Source organism: Cydia fagiglandana, chromosome 8, assembly GCF_963556715.1.
Source record: "Cydia fagiglandana chromosome 8, ilCydFagi1.1, whole genome shotgun sequence".
NCBI classification, from domain to species: Eukaryota; Metazoa; Arthropoda; class Insecta; order Lepidoptera; family Tortricidae; genus Cydia; species Cydia fagiglandana.
In genome coordinates, this window is record NC_085939.1 from 5,744,568 (window position 1) to 5,765,388 (window position 20,821).

The 20,821-nt window shown below is 36.2% G+C and overlaps 5 protein-coding genes across 5 annotated transcripts; 3 read left to right on the top strand and 2 right to left on the bottom strand.

Annotated features, from left to right (window-relative positions):
* Nucleotides 1–1,107: 1,107 nt before the first annotated feature.
* LOC134666522 (UDP-N-acetylglucosamine transporter) lies at nucleotides 1,108–12,161 on the bottom strand. Its single transcript, XM_063523710.1, has 6 exons — nucleotides 11,992–12,161; nucleotides 10,749–10,846; nucleotides 5,650–5,760; nucleotides 3,210–3,424; nucleotides 2,814–3,089; nucleotides 1,108–2,310 (listed from the first exon to the last, which is right to left on the bottom strand). Exons 2-6 carry the CDS (start codon nucleotides 10,804–10,806, stop codon nucleotides 1,945–1,947), a joined length of 1,026 nt encoding a protein of 341 aa, XP_063379780.1. The 5' UTR covers nucleotides 10,807–10,846; nucleotides 11,992–12,161; the 3' UTR covers nucleotides 1,108–1,944.
* A 225-nt stretch (nucleotides 12,162–12,386) lies between these two features.
* LOC134666523 (cytochrome b-c1 complex subunit 8-like) lies at nucleotides 12,387–13,361 on the top strand. The gene is made up of 2 exons (XM_063523711.1): nucleotides 12,387–12,619; nucleotides 13,188–13,361. The coding sequence occupies exons 1-2, from the start codon at nucleotides 12,466–12,468 to the stop codon at nucleotides 13,280–13,282; spliced, it is 249 nt and encodes an 82-aa protein (XP_063379781.1). The 5' UTR covers nucleotides 12,387–12,465; the 3' UTR covers nucleotides 13,283–13,361.
* A 695-nt stretch (nucleotides 13,362–14,056) lies between these two features.
* LOC134666525 (uncharacterized) lies at nucleotides 14,057–15,531 on the top strand. The gene is made up of 2 exons (XM_063523713.1): nucleotides 14,057–15,175; nucleotides 15,259–15,531. Exons 1-2 carry the CDS (start codon nucleotides 14,135–14,137, stop codon nucleotides 15,529–15,531), a joined length of 1,314 nt encoding a protein of 437 aa, XP_063379783.1. The 5' UTR covers nucleotides 14,057–14,134.
* LOC134666524 (coiled-coil domain-containing protein 22 homolog) lies at nucleotides 15,480–18,525 on the bottom strand. The gene is made up of 8 exons (XM_063523712.1): nucleotides 18,209–18,525; nucleotides 17,945–18,116; nucleotides 17,395–17,656; nucleotides 16,972–17,255; nucleotides 16,542–16,766; nucleotides 16,321–16,460; nucleotides 16,077–16,242; nucleotides 15,480–15,844 (listed from the first exon to the last, which is right to left on the bottom strand). Exons 1-8 carry the CDS (start codon nucleotides 18,256–18,258, stop codon nucleotides 15,623–15,625), a joined length of 1,521 nt encoding a protein of 506 aa, XP_063379782.1. The 5' UTR covers nucleotides 18,259–18,525; the 3' UTR covers nucleotides 15,480–15,622.
* Nucleotides 18,526–18,797: 272 nt separating this feature from the next.
* On the top strand, nucleotides 18,798–20,668 carry LOC134666549 (DEAD-box helicase Dbp80). The gene is made up of 2 exons (XM_063523746.1): nucleotides 18,798–19,035; nucleotides 19,181–20,668. Exon 2 carries the CDS (start codon nucleotides 19,188–19,190, stop codon nucleotides 20,586–20,588), a length of 1,401 nt encoding a protein of 466 aa, XP_063379816.1. The 5' UTR covers nucleotides 18,798–19,035; nucleotides 19,181–19,187; the 3' UTR covers nucleotides 20,589–20,668.
* The last annotated feature ends 153 nt before the right edge of the window (nucleotides 20,669–20,821 follow it).

Consider the following 20,821-nt stretch of genomic DNA (forward strand, 5'->3'; position numbering starts at 1 on the left):
TGGATTCCAAAATGGTCATCATTTTCGAAATCGGCGCTCCCTAAAACCTATAAATCGACACCCATCTCGACTTTTATGACAAAGTGTTTGGCTACCATCTGCATGCAAGACATTTCTACTATTTTTACGTACAAAAATGGCCCCCTGTCAACTTCCAACCGAGATTTAATCGATAATTTATTCGATTAATGTTCAGATTAATTCAATTTCAATCTATGTTAGGTCGACTAAACTAATCGTGATTAAAATTTGAGGATTAACTTTTTTTATTCCATTAATTAGTCGAATAAACAGTTAATCTATTAAGTCCCATCTCTGACCACGTCATTTTTACACTTTGAGAATATCTGAAAACAATTGAACACAAGGAGCCATTTTGCAAATCCAGTAACTTTGTTATTACTTTTGACAGCGCGTGTCATGTGTCTACACAGAGTCGACACAAAGTCGAAACATTTGCGACTACTTTGTGACTGCAATATTTCTCAGCCTTAAACCATATTTATACATCATAATTAACAAGTTTCGTAGTATGTAAAGCGTTATTTCTGTTATTTAAGTATAGTATACGCATCGAAGTACTAAAAATGCATCAAATAATATATTTATGAACACAAGCACTGAGAAGTAAACAATTTCATTTCCGGCTAAACTAAAACAATGTGGTGGCGCGTTGATTATATTACACTTAGTTTATCAAATCACTCGAGCAGTTTAATTCCCCATAATAATTTAAGTCCTATTGTAATATAAATGCAAACAATATATAATTACGTCTTGTAATCCGTTTTAGAGATGGCGTATTAATGTCACTTATTTTTATTGAACTATTTTTCCATCTGACAGTTTCCATTTGACAGGAACAAAATGAACGAATGAACGAATGATTTTGGCTTAAAGTAGTCGCAAACCCGAAACAATGTGTGCACACGGCGACCACACTTTATGTCACTTTGTGTCATGTGTCGACCCTTCCCCATTTCTGGTAACTGTGTCGACACGGCGACGACTCTGCGACTGGAATTGTGACCGAAACAGACGGTGTCGACACAAGATGTGTCTACACGGCGTCGTAACGGCGACTGGAAATGGTTGTATGGGATATGGATGTTTAAATTTTCGACATACCTACGCACGGAAAGTGCTTATTGCCGCACTAGTGTGGGAAAGTAGCACCATAAGTAATGTAAATATTTTTATTAGATGCAGTAAGGTGTTCAAAGTAACAGTTAGCTTTTCAAGGTTCTGGTTAGTTTATTATCTACTGCCCTGTAAGTCTTTTCTACACTCCACATTTTATTAGGTGGATAACCGCCTTAGGCTGCATTTTCACCAGAGATGTGCGACGATGCGCAACGAGGCATGTGTTTGTGTGTTCTTAACAAATATAGGTATTTGTCGCTGTCCCTACGCCTCCTCACACATATCTAGCGGAAACGAAAGGTTAAATATCTCCTGCGTGCAAATCACTTCTGGTTAATAACTCGCGACGACTAGGCGCATGGGCGCCGCCAGGATTACTTTCAGGGAGGTGCATATGTGTAATAGAAGCACTCGATGCCGTCATTTATGTACGTGTCAATGTTCAAACAATAACATAATAATGCTGGCGCAGTCAGGTAAAAAATATGTATATGTATTTTGTATTTTTTCCTACGTGTTTTCTTTCCTGCCAGGGGGGCGCAAGTGCACCCCCTTGCACCCCGCTGCTGGCGCCCATGACTAGGCGTTAAATTTACTAAAATAAAATACCTGTTTTCATTCTGTCAACACAAGAAATAAAGTTAAACTTATAATGTACTTTAATAATTAAGTAAATATAACATAGTGGCATTTATTATTAACTAAATTAATTCCAGTAGGTATTAATTTCTTAGCACAAAGGCTTATGACCTACCTATGAGCTTTTATATAACGTTACGCACTTTAGGTTTAGTTTAATTATTAAACACTCAGCGAAGTCCGAACTTCAGCTTTCTTCTTGGGTACATAACCATAAAGGAATATAGATGCAATAACTAATACAGTACCAACCGTAAACTGTACAGTCAAGTGGAAATTAAATATGTACATAGATGCTACACAAGATATTACTATGGCCACGGAAGTGGCAAAGCCTTTTAATATATTGTCAGCGTATTTAACAACCACGGCGACTATAAGCCCTCCCGCCGCTTGCAATATTACCAAGTACCAGACGAATCCGTCGAAACCCCTGAGAAGGTGGTTCAACGAGCCCTCGTTTATTAGATAAGTTACTGTTCCAAATGGTAGCGACAGCAAACTTAGCTGAACGTTTCTCATCCACACCTAAAACAAATAAACATTTTAATAGTAAACTACCTATCTATCGTAACACAATGGAATCAAATTAAGATTAATTACACCTTTTGACCGCCACACTCGGCTGTGACCGTTCTATTCTAAGCACATTATAAATGTAAAACAAGCTGTGGACGACAAGCGAATCGGAAATTGGTATCACGACTCACGACTTTACCTACGACAAACCCCCTATCTCCCCAACACGGAGCAAATTTTCAGAAGATGTTACCAACATTGTGATAGTGAAAAGTTTCAGCGATAACGCATCTCCTTGCTTTAGTTTAGTCTTTGCTGAATATCGAAAGGTGGACCAGAAGATGTTTATAAATTGACAAAATCGGGCCTATCGGGGCGTCTAATTAAAATTGATAAATGGTGGTGATAAGGTACTTAGATGTATAGTTTCGCACTATGTTTTGATTAGATATGATCACGGAAGAAAGAATGACCGCGCCGCGCTCTGATATGATAAATAGTAAAATACTTACTGATATGTCTGATTCTTTCAAGACTTTTTCAAAATAGATACCAGCAAATCCTGATATAAAACAAGCTGCTAAAGCAGCTCCGAATCCTAGAATCCGGGATTGCTGTGGTAAGTGTGTAGATGCCACTTTTCCCGATCCATTATCAGACGAAAGTTGGACCAGCGCTATGCCACTGGCTAGTAATGCCAAAGCACACCACTGCCATCTTTTTAAAGTCCGTTTTAATACAACTACGGCAAAAAATGCCGTCGTTAATATTTTTAACTGATATGTGACCTGAAAAAGAAAAGATATTTATTCAAATTAATCTAGAAGCCCTTAATACTTACTCATTCGAAATAAAAAATATTTTATGGAACCTCCTCCTTTTTTTTAAATTTATCAGTCAAAATTTACCTGGTATGTTGCAGCATCCAAGTTGGAGGCGGAGACATAAAGTAGATTATTTTGCACTATATACAAGAAGGATGGGACACAGACTCGCAGAGTGTCTTCCAGGTTTAATATCACCGTGGCATATATTGAATGGACGCCGCCCTTAATACTGCCTGACTCGTGCATCACAAGAACAGTACAGATTATAAACTTTACTAACTCTGCTAAAAGTACAGCTGAAAATTATAATAATTGTTAATTTGAGAGAAGAAATAAATATAACATTAGTAAATAGTAGGTAAGTAATTAACCCTTTGACCGCCGTTGGCATGTATACAAGACAACGATAGAACGATACACTGGCGCCGCTGTCTTGTATACAAGACACAAATTCAACCGCTCGGTAAATGTGAAAAAACATCAATTGTAGTATATTTTTACACTCGTGTTAATGTTTTAGGTCTTTGATTTTTAAAATAATTGCATTTAAAGCAGATAAATAAATCCATTCTTTTATAATAAGGCAATCAAAAAAATTGCTCCAGTTTTCAACGTTTTTCACGTTCCTCGTCGCCGTTGTCTTGTATACAAGACAGCTAGGGATGGGAATGTTAATTCGATATGAGAATATTAGAGATGCAACGGATAGTTGTTTGGCCGGATACTGGATATTCGGCCTGACCATCGGCCGAATATCCGGTATCCGGCCGCCGAATATCGGCCAGCAGAGCTGCACCTACATTTCGGTTTTTCAGGTGCGCATTCTGCAGTTTTGACCTGTTTCTAAGTGAACGTTCGCGCGGACACATTTCTAGGTTCGAAATGAGTGCGCGTGCAAGTCAGTTGAATCTCTAAATTGTTTTAAAATAATAAACAAGTACGATTATGACCGTGACTGTTTCTTAAATCCAATTTGTTTACTCCAAAATCAAGCAATGGTACTATCCGGTATTCGGCCGGATAGTAGGGCACTATCCGGTATCCGGCCGGATATTAAAATACTGGCCGGATAGGGCGGATACCGGATAGTAACCGAATATCCGGTGCATCTCTAGAGAATATTCAAAATAAATATCAAGTGACCAATCTGGTTTTATTTAAGCATTTGAACACCTGTTAAATGCCAATTGGTGATAACTAGTAACTAGAATACGTTAAACGAGAGAGAGACAGGCATAACTATAGCTGGAGTTCAGGGAACTTGTTCAGCTGTCCATAGTAGAGTCAGACAAATAAATCTGTCCTTGTGGTCTATTTGCAGAACAAATGATTCATTTTGAGATGATAGTGTAGTGGGGAGTGATACCCTGCAGTGACCGCTTCGCACAAGAATGGTACCTACAGGCGGACGCTCGGACTAGTCAGTGTCGCCTAACTATGAGAATGTTATGTATTTGAAATTGACGAAAAATTATTATGGTAGGGAGGGTGTAATACGGGAACTGACAAGCTCTTCTAAGGAACATGTCGAATGTGAAACATGCATTCCCGATCATTTCTGATCCCCACCCTTTTCCAATATTATTGTTCTTCACTCATTGACAATTCAACCCACGTGTCATTTTCCCCGATGCCGTTCCGGTACATTTATATTATCGACACACGATGCGCGGCTCTAACCATACGCTTATAAAGTTTACGTACCGACAAGCGCTTACGCCGTTGACCTAGAGACTATTATTACTTAATCCGCGCGGAAACGGTCCTTGTCGGTCTGCACTGCGGGCAGTCCATGCGCGCCGTTGTCATGTATACAAGACTTCTCGTAGAGCCTAGTGCGGTGATATTACGTCATGAATCGATATTGTTTAGTGGTTGTTTTTAATGATAAAGACCTTTATTTTTAACATTGTCGTGTGTAAAAAATATGTTAATTTTTGGCATTCTCGAAATAAATTAAAGTTGGTTAAGAACAAAGCCAAATTGAGAAGATTTTTACCATAAATTGTAAATATCGATATCACATTTTGCAATCCCTAAACTTTTTATTAGTTGTTTACTTAGAATTTACTCTGGCGTGTGAGTGAGCGTCTTTGCGGACTAGGTCCGGCGGCCAAAAGGTTAATTACAAAAATAACATGAACTTCCTAATATAACATCATCATCCATGACGCCTCGGCCGCGAAACGCACGATTTGAGCGTACAGGCTTGGTGCGTGCGTCCCGTGGCCTTCGGGTAAATGTTGATATAACGAATTTCAAAATATGTAGAAGTGAGATAAGCATTCGGAAGTATGTTTTATTTAATTAATCTTTTTCCAGGCATAGTAGGATATATCGACCACATACGCGCCAATTGAATTTCAACTTAGAATGCACTTTCGGGAAATGTGACTTGTCTTCAAATGAATCATCAAACCTGGATTAATTGGAATATATTTGGATTTTTTGGGAAAGCCTTGTAGATTGGTGCGGCCTGGAAAAGGGTTAACCAACATGTACAGGTCAGAGATAAACGTACCAGCTGCTGAGGAAAACATCTCCACATCCCGGGTGCGGGCGTAGCGCATACTGAGACCCAGAATAGCATTCTGAACCGTTAATATGACTAAACTCGCATATTTAAGATATCCTGAAACCAATACAAGAGTACTTATAATATATATGATCTACAACAGGGGTCACTATTCACTAAATGGCGGACCGCATCCGGCCCGCTGACCTAAGTATTTTTTAGGGTTCCGTACCCAAAGGGTAAAACGGGACCCTATTACTAAGACTTCGCTGTCCGTCCGTCCGTCTGTCACCAGGCTGTATCTCACGAACCGTCATAGCTAGACAGTTGAAATTTTCACAGATGATGTATTTCTGTTGCCGCTATAACAACAAATACTAAAAACAGAATAAAATAAAGATTTAAATGGGGCTCCCATACAACAAACGTGATTTTTGATCAAAGTTAAGAAACGTTGGGAGGGGTCAGTACTTGGATGGGTGACCGTTTTTTTCTTGCTTTTTTTTTGTTTTTTTTTTGCATTATGGTACGGAACCCTTCGTGCGCGAGTCCGACTCGCACTTGCCCGGTTTTTTTTCAAGGAGAAACGGACCGCGAAGGTCATTTTATTTTAAGAACCGAACTCCTGAAGAAACTAATTGCCGAACCCTGGGGCCCGTTTCTCAAAAGCTTGTTACTTGTGATACAAGTGGAGGTCCCTTTCTAACAAAAGCTGTCTAAATTGATATCCGCTTGTATTGCAAGCTTTTGAGAAACGGGCCCCTGATCTACAACTAAATCAACTAATGCTCTTTCTTATTGACCGAGCTTTAGCGAAGGTTCTACGTTTCATCTTGGGCATAAATGCTTTCGTACCTACCTATGTCCGAGTGTTCTCTACAGGTCGAAATTCTCAACCGATTCTAGGGAAACTTTGTCATAGTCATATAGTCATATATTTATTCAAAAAAAAACAATACAAGTATTGTGTTTGAAATACATGGCTTAAAACTAAAATTATTAGACACTTAATAAAATGTAAAGATAAAAATGTAGGTATCATAAATGTTAAACATTATCATAAATTTCATCCACTGTGTAAAAGCAACTTCTCAATAAAAATCTTTTCAAATCCCTAAGAAACAGCGAGTGATCCGTAATGATTTTTAGTTCAGTAGGCAATCTATTATAAAGGGTTATGGCTTGATGAGCAACGGAATGCGCAGCAACCTCGAGTCTAGGACAGAAAATAACTTTCATATTTTTGGTGCGCGTAAGTAAGCGTTCATATTGCTCTTCACAAGACTCGTTCTTAAGAAGCTTTGTGAGCAGTAGCAAGACATACAAACTAGGCACCGTGAGAATTCCTAATTCTTTGAAAAAATGTCTACACGAAACCCAAGGAGGTATGCGAAACATAGTACGAACTGCTCTCTTTTGTATTATAAGAGCCCTGTTAATATTATACTGGTAGCTGTTTCCCCAGAGTTTAATGCTATATCTTGGCTTAGATTCTATCAAAGAGTAATAGACTGACTTGAGCTGATCAATTCCCATGACCTCCCTGAGACACCGTAAGGCATAGCATGATGATGCAATAGAGCTCTCGACAACCTCCAGCTCATGTTTCCAATTTAGGTGGGAGTCTATGCGCACACCGAGACATTTTATCTGGTCTACTACATCTATGACAGCTCCATTTATTGATACGTCAAGTTTGTCTGTCTTCTTCGAGTTATATTTAAATAATATTAATTTAGTCTTATTAGTGTTTACACGTAAATTATTTTTTAAAAACCAGTCACTAAAGGTTAAAATTGCATCATTCATAATTCTATTTAGCTCATCAATACTATCAGCACAAACAGTTGCAGTTGTATCATCTGCATAAACCGTCAACTTACAATTTTTAACTTTAATATTAATATAATTTATGAGGTCGTTAGTAAATACGAGAAATAGTAATGGACCGAGAATGGAACCCTGTGGGACACCTCGTTTAACATCAACAACCTTAGACGTAATAGATTTTTCGTGATAGTTTTGAACGTTCCGTATTTCTACAAATTGTTTTCTATTTTCAAGATAATTTAACAGGAGCCGGTATGCATTGCCTCTGATTCCATAGAAATCAAGCTTTTTCATAAGAATCGCATGATCTACTAAGTCAAAAGCGGAACTTAGGTCAATAAAAAGACTCGCCACTTTTCTTCCTTTGTTAAGCTCTTTCACAATATCATTTACAAGACAGTCAATAGCGTCAGTGGTACCTATGTTTTTTTGGAATCCAAATTGCCGAGGGTTGATGATATCATACACAATAAAATGGTCTAAAAGGCGTGATTTGATCAGTTTCTCAAAAATTTTTGAGAGGACTGGAAGTAGCGATATCGGCCGATAATTTTTAAGGTCAGTTTGTGATCCTTTTTTATAAATGGGAAGAATCCTAGCCACTTTTAACTGTTCAGGAAACACTGCAGATTCGAAGCATTTGTTAAAAAGAAAAGCCAATGGTTCCGCCAGTAAGTCTATACAATCTTTGATCACCGAAATCGGCATTTCATCGAAACCACTAGATTTTTTGTTATCCATACTTTGAACTATTTTCATTATTTCAATTGAAGTTACTGAATTAAAGGATATGTCATTGAATTTCCTATTATTAGATTGATCAAGGATATGTACAGCTGAACGCAAATCACCGGTGTTTGGGTTATTACTGTGATCAAAACCTTTTGAAAATAAGTTAGCCACCTCTTGAGGATTTACAAAAACATCATTTTCTACCTTCAGGATAATTTCACCAAGTTGAGGTTTGTGAGATTTGTTACGATATTTGTTAACAACATTCCATATTACTTTTGCCGATCCTTTGGCATTACTTTCCGTTTTGCAAATCTGACGACTCTTCTAAATATATTTATATATTTTTGTTTGTAATCTAGTACGGATTTATCACACGTTTCCTTATTTAAGTTAGTCAAGACACGCTTCATTTTGGTCGCCACTTTAATGCCTTTCGTGATCCACTTAATTTTAGAATTCTTTATTAATTTTATTTTTTTCTTAGTCTTCTTAAAACTATCACGGTATAATTCTAAAAATTTTTCAAGAAATTCATTAATGCTCAAATTATACCAGTAAGTGGCTTTCAATCTACTTCTAAATGACTGAAGATTTACCTTATCACTTACAAATCTTTTTTCCCTGACCACAAAGTTTTGTTTAAGATCATTGTTCTTATTGGCCTCAGTAACTAAATCGCAAAAAATAGCAGCGTGTCCGTCAGCTAGACCGTTGTGATCAATTTTAGTCATCAAAATGGAATCACAGGGTAAATTTGTAATAAAGTTGTCGATGCAGGACTGAGAATCATTTCTTCTAAAGGTGACGTCATCGATAAGATGCCTAAAATTATAAGACTTTAAAATATTTAGAAAATCATTACGTTGTTTATTATCAGTCATCAAATTAACATTGAAGTCACCAGCAATAATAGCTTTTTTATTGAAAAGTTGCTCTAGCAGTAATTCAAATCTTTGCAAGAAAACATCAAAATTATTTAAGTATGGTGCTCTATAGCAACAACAGATGTGCAGATTCGTATGTATATCTCTTACACCACAAATTTCAAACCCATCGGCTAAATACAGTTTGTCACAAAACGCTAGTCCTTCTGTATCTTTGTTATTCAAAGCCAAAATTAAAGTGCCACCTCTTTTTTTTGTCGGCCGTGTGTTGTGACAAGCTATTTTATAATTTCGTAAATTCAGAGAAGTGACAGAATTTTTGTTCAAAAAATGTTCACTTATACATATATAATGTAATGGTCGATTTTGTTCCTGTGAGCAAGTTTGTCAGCAAGTTCGGTGATTAAATAGAATCCGAGGAAGAGGAGAGCTACTAGAGAGCGAGGAAGAGTAGCTGTCGCAATCTAATAAACATTAATTTAGGTGATACTTAGTGGCGGGCGGTCATCTTGCTAGACATCGCCCGCCCCTATGGTTGGTTGTTAGTCCAGATTTGTGATATATTTATGGTAAAGGTGCTGGTTGAGGGGTTATGACACTTATGACTCACTTAAATGGCCACGCGTCGCAGGATATTTGTAGCGATAAAACCAGGATGAGGTTGTGGAATCTACTCGATATGCTTGGAATCCCGTTGTAGTAAGGGATCGTCTTGTGCGGCAACCTGGACGGTGGAGTTTAAGCGTGTTCACGATTTTGTTTATAGAGTTTGCAATATGGAGGGGACGATAATTATATCCCGCGTGTCGCTGTCGATTCGACCTTGCGATTGTGAATACTTACTTTAATAAGAAGCCTTAGCTTACCTACCTGCAGAAATCGAGGCACGATACTAGCAAAGACGTGACTTCGTGAGGCATTTTAGATTTCGACTGAAAGGGCTGGTCTATATAGGATACGATCCTCAGTATTGAGGGACCGACTGAAGAAGAAGATAAGATACGAGTATACGATATGGCAGTAAAGCGTGGCCAGTGCTTGAGCAATATAAACAGGAGTTGCGTGTCACTAAAATGAATGGATGTGTGGATTATTAATGAAAAAGAACCGCATCATGATCTGTCCCATTTGTGGCACCCTTCATGTTTGTGACAAAGTGCGAAAATGCCCATGATGGTACCTTTTGCGAAACAGGCATTATACTTCGTTTTTTTTAGCATTAGAAATAAAGTAAACAATCTTGATGTGTCTTTTTATTGAAAAACACATTTTAAAAATGAGTTACGGCAAATATGTAACAATTATGAATCTAATACGATCATTTATATTCTTCTGCTTTCATAAGTAATAGTTTTTGATTTTTAAAAAGCGTTTTTAATTAAAAGACTTGTCAAGATCGCTTACCTTCTTGCAAGTTCTTTCTAATGATAAAAAAACGAACTATAAGTGGGCAACAAACACCTGGCTATGCTGTCTTCACATACCTAAGTCCGTAGAATGCTTGGTTGGGAGTTGTGAGAATTAATCCTTGCTAACAGTCTCACAAAAGAGACTACCCAAGACCATGTAGACTGAAAAGTCGGAATGTGGACCCTCAGCTCCGAAGCTAAAGATACAACCAGGATAAATGCTAATAGAGAGAAAGAGATAACATACCATTATTCACCCGTCTGTTGCTACTTGGTGCAATAATTGATTTCTTCATTTCATCCATAATGCTAAAGTTTCGTCCTCTTGATGTTTTTGTATTTCATCTAAAAATTAAAATTAATGTCATTATTTTGATATTTATTCAGGGATAATTTTATGGCATTACAGCTAGCGCCAATGCGCTGTAAAATTAAATATGTTATAGTAAAGCTATAGTATTAAAATTATTGTCATATATCCACTAGGGGGTGCAAGTATATTACTTAAGTCTTAGGTAACGTCAGTTATAAAAAACGCATTTAACTGATTTGCAAGACCGAAGTGATCCCATAAGTGTTCCGCGAACACAGTTTTGTACGGAACACTAAAAATTATAGCTACATAGGCTTGGTTAACTTAGTATTTATTTATTTGACAAGTCAGAGACAGTATTTTATATAGGCATTAATTAGTATTACATGTTACCCCTTAGCTTGAAAAAAAAAGCCTTGGGTTGCCTAATTTGGGAGACTAACATAATATGACATATTTCAACTATTGGTTACTGTGCTGTATGCACACTGTATTATGTGTAATAGATAAGTTAGTTGTCCAATGACACTGTTTTAAACATGTTATAATAAAATTGCCACTTATAATAGAACTTTATATGGATGGAGCTGCTTTATAATAATTTTGATGAGGAATATGGTTATTTTTCTAACTAATCAATAAACTATTTCATCATAAAATAATCAGGATGGTGATTTCAATAAAATAGAATTGCTCTTTACTATCTCCATAACTTAATTGTACAAAAAAGAAATCATAATCAATTTATTTCAGAAATTAATATTAGGTATTCCTTCTTTGCCGTATCCGGCAATGGCGACTCCATCAAAAATTCTTATCCGGATTATGAAATAAAATCATAATCAATTTATTTCAGAAATTAATATTATTACAGGAGAGGCAGTACAGTGATCCCCACACTAGGCTCAGCCTGTGACGTGGGGATCTTAGCGTGGATACATGTCGCGACACGACGCGCGGCTATTATTTAACCACAATATATTATAATTATTTATAATAAAGCTACTACAAGTTCTGTACTTTTTATTTTTAGCCATAGAAAGAAATCGCACAAGTAAGCATGAAGATTTATCTCGGTACAACTTATGGTATAATGAATAATAATGAAATAATCTCAAGTTTAATTATCGCCGAAGCCAAACTAAAAAACTAAGGAAATATACGCCGTTTTACTTACCAATGACGAAGAAAAGCCGGTCACAATTTGAAGACGATATTAGCAATGTACATTTTATCAAACACTGAAGAGCATAATTCTAAAATATGTATTTAAACAACATAAATAAATTAAATTATTGTGGAGTATTTTAGATGTTTAGCACAAGTAAATGTCAAAAGAAAAGTGTCAAATCGCGAATCAACAGAAAGATGACGTTGGCTGCTTTATTTTTTTGGCGTTAACTGCTCAGTAAACGCGTTTAAAGCCATAACAGACTATCGTACCGCACCGCGACTTTGGTGCGTCAAACCCAACTCCGCACACTCTATCAGATGCCGCAATGTATTGCAAATCCCATGCGATTATCGATGAGGTTTTTAGAGGCCATTAAAAAGATATTTGACATTTCCGGATTTATAGGTTAGTCTATGGTTGCACAGTGTGTGTACTGTGAAGTGTTACGCTGTTGCAATTACATAATTTACAGCAAAAATGGGAAAGCATTTTGGAGAGCTTGCAAAAATCAGGGGTTTGATAACCTACAAGTTGTCTGCCCATGAGCAACGAGCTTATGCTGGCGCCATCTCCAACGGCCTCCCCAATATCTTCCGTAGGTTCCGTGAAAGCGTATTCAGGGTTGCACCTCGTAAGTTTCATTCTTCTTATTTAATATAGTAAATTTTACCTACTCTAACACCTTTATTGCTTTACTGATCATCGTTATTCGAGTGAATTGCAAAAAAATGTACATAGTTTAAGCAACTGCAATTAGTTAATTGATTCCATTGTGTTACGACAATTAAGCCATTTCTATTAAGTTAGTATGCATCAAAGTGTGTTAGGTGGGGTTAGCGTATGCTATAGACTTATATGTGTACGAATTAAGGACAATAGATACAATACAATTTACATAGTTAATTTCGTAACATAAATGAATCAATTAAGTTAAGGCTAAACACAGCTTCTTAACTGCGCTTAATTACGTACAATATTTTTACAATTCACTCATTCACTAAATACTACGACTTAATGGTAAGTCAACCACCCATATAATCAAGTACAACTAGAATTTTAGAACTAGAATATCCGCAGCTCCATTTGTTTATGTACACCCGCCATCCTGATTCTCACCACTTTTTCATCCAAAACCAAATGTGAAATCCTTAGTCAATAGTCTAATATCATCAAGTTAAAGACACTTTCTTTTGTTGCAGCTTTCATCATCGGATACTTGGTTTACGAGGGAGTGGAACGTGAACACCATAGGCTCAGCCGCAAGAATCCTGCTGATTTTGAAAATGATCAATAAATAATCATAGAGTAACCTCACTACTTTAATTTATTGTAGATTAATTGTTATGAATTGAAATAAATGTACCTACAATCAATGTTTGTTTTCATCTTACTTGTTGAAAGTATGAAAAAAAAGGAGTTATTTGATGTTTTTCTAAAATACACTTGTCAGCAAAAACTTTACCATTGTCTTATTTTATCATTTAAGTTAATTGGACGTAGTTTAGGGTAAAAGATCCAATCCACAAAAATCTGTTAGTAAAATTTGAACTTTATGTCAAACGGAAAAGACATTCATTTAAATGACAAATTTTAGAGGATGGATCTTTTACGCTAAACTGCGTCCAATTGATTATAAAATATATATTTTTGCGAGAGAGACGAGCTTATAGACTTAAAAGCCATAATAGACTACCGCACCGCACCGCGACCTTGGTGCGCTGCACCCATAAGTGAGAGCGAGAAAGAAATATTTCATACACAGCCGTTCAAGATATTTTCTTGCCTGGCAAGTCGACTAACCCCGGCTACTCACGTAACGATAAAACTGTGCAGATAAATCGAACCGTGTGTATGACAAATCGTTACGATAATCGACATACACACGGTTCGATTTATCTGCACAGTTTTATCGCAACGATTTATCGTTACGTGAGTAGCCGGGGTAAGCTTTCCGTCATGAATGGAAATGACAGATGACCAATTGAGGCAGTATGGCTTAAAGCTTTAGCCTGTCCAGATGCACGAAAAAAAAAAAAGAGAGATGACCAATTGTCAATGTCATATTCGACATTCGAGCAAGACGGGTTTTAGGTTATAGCTTGTATTATTAATTTATTTATCGTCTTTATAAGGAAGATTGTCTGGAATGATGATAAGAAATCTAAGAAGAATTCCGTTGAAACAAAACTACTTACTTTTTATTCAAAGGCAAACTTTTTTAACTAATGACTATCAGTGTAATGGTGCTTGGAACGCTCAGGTTTCATCGTCGGTGCTCAGCAAAGTTAATCTACATGACTTTTTTAACACCGTGGACCAGAACTATTCCACCAAGGGCGTAATTAGCGCCATAGACGTGGATGTATTTGCAAATTCTGTAAAGGAGTCGGTTTACCTTGATGAACTTAAAGAACTTCTCCACAAGTTGAGATTGTCTGCAGAAACTGGGAACACTTTAGAGTCTACTCACCATGCCACCATCAGGAATTACATAGAATTTGGCAGTATTGAAGATTTGGTGAAAATATTGCAGGATCCTCTTAACTATGGTGTATTTCTTGATGCATATACTGCAAACATATTGTTGAATAAGTTAATAACAGCGCAAAACTATGAGCAAGTCGCTAATGTTGCATCTTTAGTGATGCTTCAGGAAGACTTTAGCAATGAAATTACTTGTACTCTCTGCCAATATGCTTGCTACAAGTATATCTCTGGATACACTCCACCAGAGCCTAGCCCTCCACAAGAAAAACCAAAGAAAGTAGAAGAAGTGAAGATAAGAATAAAATATTTAAGAAATCCATATTTTGATGATCACTTTGACATCAAAGATACATTAACAGCATCTGGAAAAACACTAGCATGGATTTCTGAGAAATCTGGTGACAATCTCAATAACAATCTTCAAATGATTGGTTTGAGCATATATAAAAAATATGACAAATTACTTGCTCTGACTGAAAACCTCAGTAAATCTTCATTCAAGATATATGCTGAAGTTCTTGAAATTTTGAAAAAGGAATCTAAAAATGTTGAGGAAGAAGCAAAAGCAACATTAGAACAGTGTCTTTCTGTTCTAAGCTCAGTAGGAACAGTTGAAACATCTTTAGAAGACTCCTTGAAGATTGCTATTGAAAATGCTATCAATAAGAACCAAAATAAGGACATAGCTTCCCAGGAACAGGTATGGGTGTAGCTGCTCTACTACATGGGGTTGTAGGGATTTTTGAAAGATATCCACTAATTAAGCTATTTGTATTGTTTCAGCTATTCAAGTCTTGGGTAGAATTACGGGAAAAGAAACTTCAAGAACAAACAAAGCGCCTTGATAGAGCAAAACGGCTTGAGTTCATCCAAAAGAGTCAGACGCAAATGGCTGAGGAAGAGCAGAAACTGTGGTTCTTTGAAAATGAAGAAAATATTGACCTACAAATTGAGGAAAAAGAGAAGTTGGAGGATAAAAGTGTAACTAAAAAGAAAGCTTTGGAGAAATCTGATGAAAATTATATTCCACCAGAGATATTACCAAAACGAAGATAATAAGTATAATTTAATTGTTAATTTTGTAGTATTTTAAAAATTACATATTCTACTTCTAAAATATACACTTTGTAGAATAAAGTCCATACTATTAAGAATGTTCTTCTTGCATCCTGTTAAGATCAAGATGGATTTTCTCTAGTGTATCTTCAGTCCGTTTGGCTTTTTCAGTCTTGATATTGTCTTCAATGTCTACAATATCCCTAGCAAAAGTACCAGTGTCATTAACAAGTGAAACAATGGTATTACATTCTGAATGCAACAGGGCCAATAACTTGTAAGCTTTCTTGGCTTGGTCATCTTTTTTAGCATCCTGAAAATTAGTTTTGAAAATTATAAAAATATCTTAAGTGGAAACAAATATTGTCAGAATCAGGACAGAGTGTGAATGCCAATAAATATATACCTGCTAAAGTGTAGGATGTGTGGCTACTGAGACTTTAAACACTTATTCTGAACTTGCTTCTGTTTATAATCTACAGCAAATACTTGTCTCTCCATCCCCCATCCTGATTCTCAAATAACTTTGCATTCTATAAACATACCTTAAAGAGTGTTTCATCAGCAATTGCAAAACATCTGTCAAGTTGTCCTTCCAGTGTGTTAATCTCTTTTTGTAATTCTCTTGTATCATCAAGTATTTTTTTTATTTCCATGTTTTGTTTGTCTACATTGCTGATTATTTCAAGGATTCTTTTAGTATAAATTGACCTAAGAAAATAAAAAACGAAATATATAATCTTATCCAAATATTAAATATTGTTGTTAAAAATTTTGTCCTATATTTACCTTTTATTACCCCCCCTCAATTTTTCATAATTATGCTTCAATTGGTTTTTGTTCCGTTCCTTTTTATCATATTCATCTTTCATAGCTTTTGCAGATTCCTTTAATGAAATCAGGGTTTTTCTGGCTCTATTCCTCTCAGACTGTAAAATAATAACTCAATATGGATAAGAATGAAAATATATGATGGGTAATTTATTTAATGATAGGTAGTGTATATATACCTCAGAATCATCAATCCTGTTTTTGATTTTGTCAATCTCCACTTTTAGGGATAAGTTTTTAGAAGTCAGCTCCTCACTCTGCCTATGTAACACATTCATGCTTTTTTGTACTTTTTCTAGTACATTCGTTGCATCTTCATTATCATTGTTGTTTATACCAATGCTGTGTAGGATATTTTGTACATTTCTTAAATCTGCTTCAATTTTCTCTTTTGATTTTTGGACCTGAAACCATTCATATAGGTAGATAAAATGAGAGATAATAAACTTAATTAAGCAACTTAAAACCTGGACCACCATTACTTGTGATCACATCAGTTGTAAGTAAGTCTTCACTAGTAAATTGTTAAATTAATAAGATCCTAGCTTCTCCACTTTGATGTATGCCTTGTCTACAGCTATTGATTTGTCTATAATTAAGAACTAATACCTGTAAAAACTCAGCTTCCATAAGGTTGCTATCACTTTTAAGTTCATCTAGCTTTTGCCTCAGAATGACTGCAGATTCCTTTAATTCCTTCAATGATTTAGTGGTATCATAACTGACAGGTACTCTTATGGTACCAGGTTTCTCTTCAACAGCTATCTCCAAGTCATTTTTATTTTCAGTACTTTTATGCTCAATAGTCTTTTTCTGGTTAAATTCTTTAATTTTCTTCAAGTTCAATATTATTTCTTGTTCACTAAGGTCAGTTTTTGGTAATTTATGTATAACTGAAAAATTAAATTTACAAATTGATTGGATGGATCAGCCGCTATTATTCTTATTTCTGAGAGATTAATGTATTAATTTTATAGCTAACTAATAGACTGGTACAATTAGATTTATATCCAACATAAAGCAATATCTTACCTAAGGGACTTTGAACATAATCCCCAATAGCTTGTGTATTGGATGGATTGCAACACGGAGGGATCCACACAGCAGCAAGTTCCTCCTGGATCCTATTACTTATGGCTTGCATAAAAGACGACTTACAACTTCCGGGTGCAGATTTGGCTGCATTGTTTTCTGTTGGCAACTGCTCTATGAGGAACATAAACACTTGTCGCAACTCAGCTTCGTTGTAATATAGAAAAGTTTGGTATCCCACATCATTCTTGTATCCCAAGTCCTGTAAATATTTAAAACACATCTGCTAAGTAATAAACCAATTTGTACCTACTGGAGAGTGGAGACTACAGTGGGGAGGGGGACTAAGTGGAAGTAGAATTTATGATAAATAGAACAAAATAATTCTCATCCCTGACACATAACATGGCCAAGGCATTCTCTGTGCTGAAATATTACTATCCATGCTATAAATTCTATATTTACTTTGTTAATAAAAAACAGACAAAGTTTACAAGATAAAAACAAAATACAAATAAAATGCAGAATTATATAATTATAAAATAGTTACCTTGCAGATCAAAGCTATGTGTGCAGCTACTTCAATTCTATGGGATATTCCTGTTGGTAATTTAGTTGGTACTTTTATAGATGTACTGATAGCACTGAGGCATTTTGATGCGGACTCAATGATGACCTCCACTGGGAGCTCACAAATGTTCTTGACACCTTCATCAATGTTTCTGAAAAGTTTAATGATACATTGCAATTGCAGTGGCTAACAATGCTTTACATTAAGCATTTACAAATCAATAGGTTGTGAGAATTAACTTACACATTCAGCTGACGGAGAAAATGTAATATAATAGAATCTACTTCTTCCATGATTAATGTATTTGTTTATAAAAGCTTTCTGACGTTATTTCCCTTAAAATGTGATTATTGTAAGCACACGGAACCACGAAATAGGATTATCGTGGTTAATTGAAGTCAAGATAAAATTAATACATCGGTGTGCGAAACACATACAATAAAACAACTCCACGTCAAATGAATATTTTCTAGGAAAAGTTAATTCTGCTCAGAATTTTGTTATTCTTGCTTATTAAGAAATTGTTTTGTTTAAATTAAATAAAAACAACAAAAGAAATCCTATTTGACAGTTCTTCGCAATGGGGGAAGCAACTGTCAAAATTACACAAATATAGTAATAGAAAAAATAGGACAGCTAACAGATGGGCGTACCGGACTGTGTGATCTGGTTGGTGGTAAAGCCATAACAGACTACTGCACCGCAGCGCGACCTGAACCCATGAGAGCGAGAAAGAGACAAGCTGGCCGGACCAAGGACGCAGTTCGGTACGCCCGTCTGTTAGCACTATTATCTGAGTCATTCCTACATTATCTGTGTACCAACCAAAGCGGAACTAGAACTTTTTTTCGTGAATCTCGGCAAATCGTAGATTCGTAAACGTGAATATAGTTATTTTATTTCTCGTGTACTTTATTGATATTGATTTCGCATAGTCATAAAGCTAAAAAATTATAATAATGTCGGGTTGAGTTCGACTCGCTTGATAATCTGAAAGATTAAAAGGTGTAAGGTTAAGCGGCTTTTGGTTTGAAACTGTATTTATTTGTTATCTCAAAACAGTTTTGCTGGTAAGTCATTGTCCAATGGTTTATTCTATTGATAATATGCACCATGTTATTGAAAAGATACTTGAATTTCTAGTTTGAAAAGAGATTGAGTAATATTATGAAATTTAATCTAGTACTTACTACAATCTTTCAACAATGTTTTCAGGTACAACATGGCGAATCAGTGGGGTCAAAAAGCCGAGGAGTTGGAGATTTCCAACAAAGTTGCAGGTTTAGGATTGAAGCAAGACCCACATAACCAAACAACAGAATCTGATGAATCAGGGGATGCAGCAAATCCAGCTGAGACTTCGTTGCTGATGAAAATTATCCGGCAGGGTCTAGTTGAATCAAAGTTAGACATTGAGGTGCAAAGAAAAGATCCTAATTCACCTTTATACTCCGTTAAGACTTTTGAGGCTCTGCATTTGAAACCAAATTTGCTTAAAGGTGTTTATTCTATGGGTTTCAACGCACCTTCTAAAATTCAAGAAACTGCTCTGCCTACTCTCTTAGCTGATCCTCCTCAGAACATGATTGCACAGTCTCAGTCAGGAACAGGAAAGACTGCAGCATTTGTGTTGGCAATGTTGAGTAGAGTGGACACAAACCATAACTATCCTCAAGTATTGTGTCTCAGCCCAACATATGAGTTGGCTATCCAGACAGGTGAAGTAGCAGCTAAAATGGCCAAGTTCTGTCCTGAGATTAAATTGAAATATGCTGTCAGAGGAGAAGAAGTGCCAAGGGGCACCAAGATCACAGACCACATAATTATTGGGACTCCTGGTAAAATGTTGGATTGGGGTGTCAAGTTTGGCATGTTTGATCTGAGCAAGATTAAAGTGTTTGTATTGGATGAAGCTGATGTGATGATTGACCGGCAGGGGCACCAAGACCAATGCATTAGAATCCACAAGTGTTTACCTTCCACTTGTCAAATGATGTTCTTCTCTGCTACATATGATGCTGCCGTCATGGAATTTGCAGAGATCATAGTGCCCAATCCAATCATTATCAGATTATTGAGAGAGGAAGAATCTTTAGACAATATAAAGCAGTATTATGTAAAATGCAAAACCCCAGAGGAGAAATATAGGGCTATTTGCAACATTTATGGTGTTATTACTATTGGGCAAGCAATTATATTTTGTCACACAAGAAAGACTGCTGGTTGGTTGTCTGAGAAAATGTCTAAAGACGGGCACTCTGTGGCAGTTTTGTCTGGAGAACTGACTGTGGAGCAAAGAATAGCAGTCCTTGACCGCTTCCGAGCTGGTCTGGAGAAAGTTCTTATCACAACTAATGTGCTGTCCAGAGGCATTGATGTGGAGCAGGTTACCTTGGTAGTTAACTTTGATATGCCCATGGATGTGGAGAAGAGAGCAGACTGTGAAACATACCTGCACAGAATTGGGCGCACAGGAAGATTTGGAAAGGCCGGGATAGCTATCAATCTTATTGATTCTCCTCTGGCTATGCAAATTTGCTTGGCGATTGAAAAACATTTTGGCAAAAAGATTCAGTTACTTGACATTGAAGATGCTGAAGAAATTGAGAAGATTGGAGCCTAAGGTCTCTTGTTATGTTATGATAAGAATAATTATTTTTATATTCATTTTTTCCTCATTAAACACTACACATATTGACAGTGTATGCTATTTTTCCTGTATTAAATACTTATGTAGCACCACTTTCCACTCTCAATAAGATTGTTACTAAAATAAAAAACAGTAATTATAAATACTGGCTTTATTTTTTTTGTCATTGTTATACAGTTGGATTTTTTTAAGGGTTCTGAATGTTA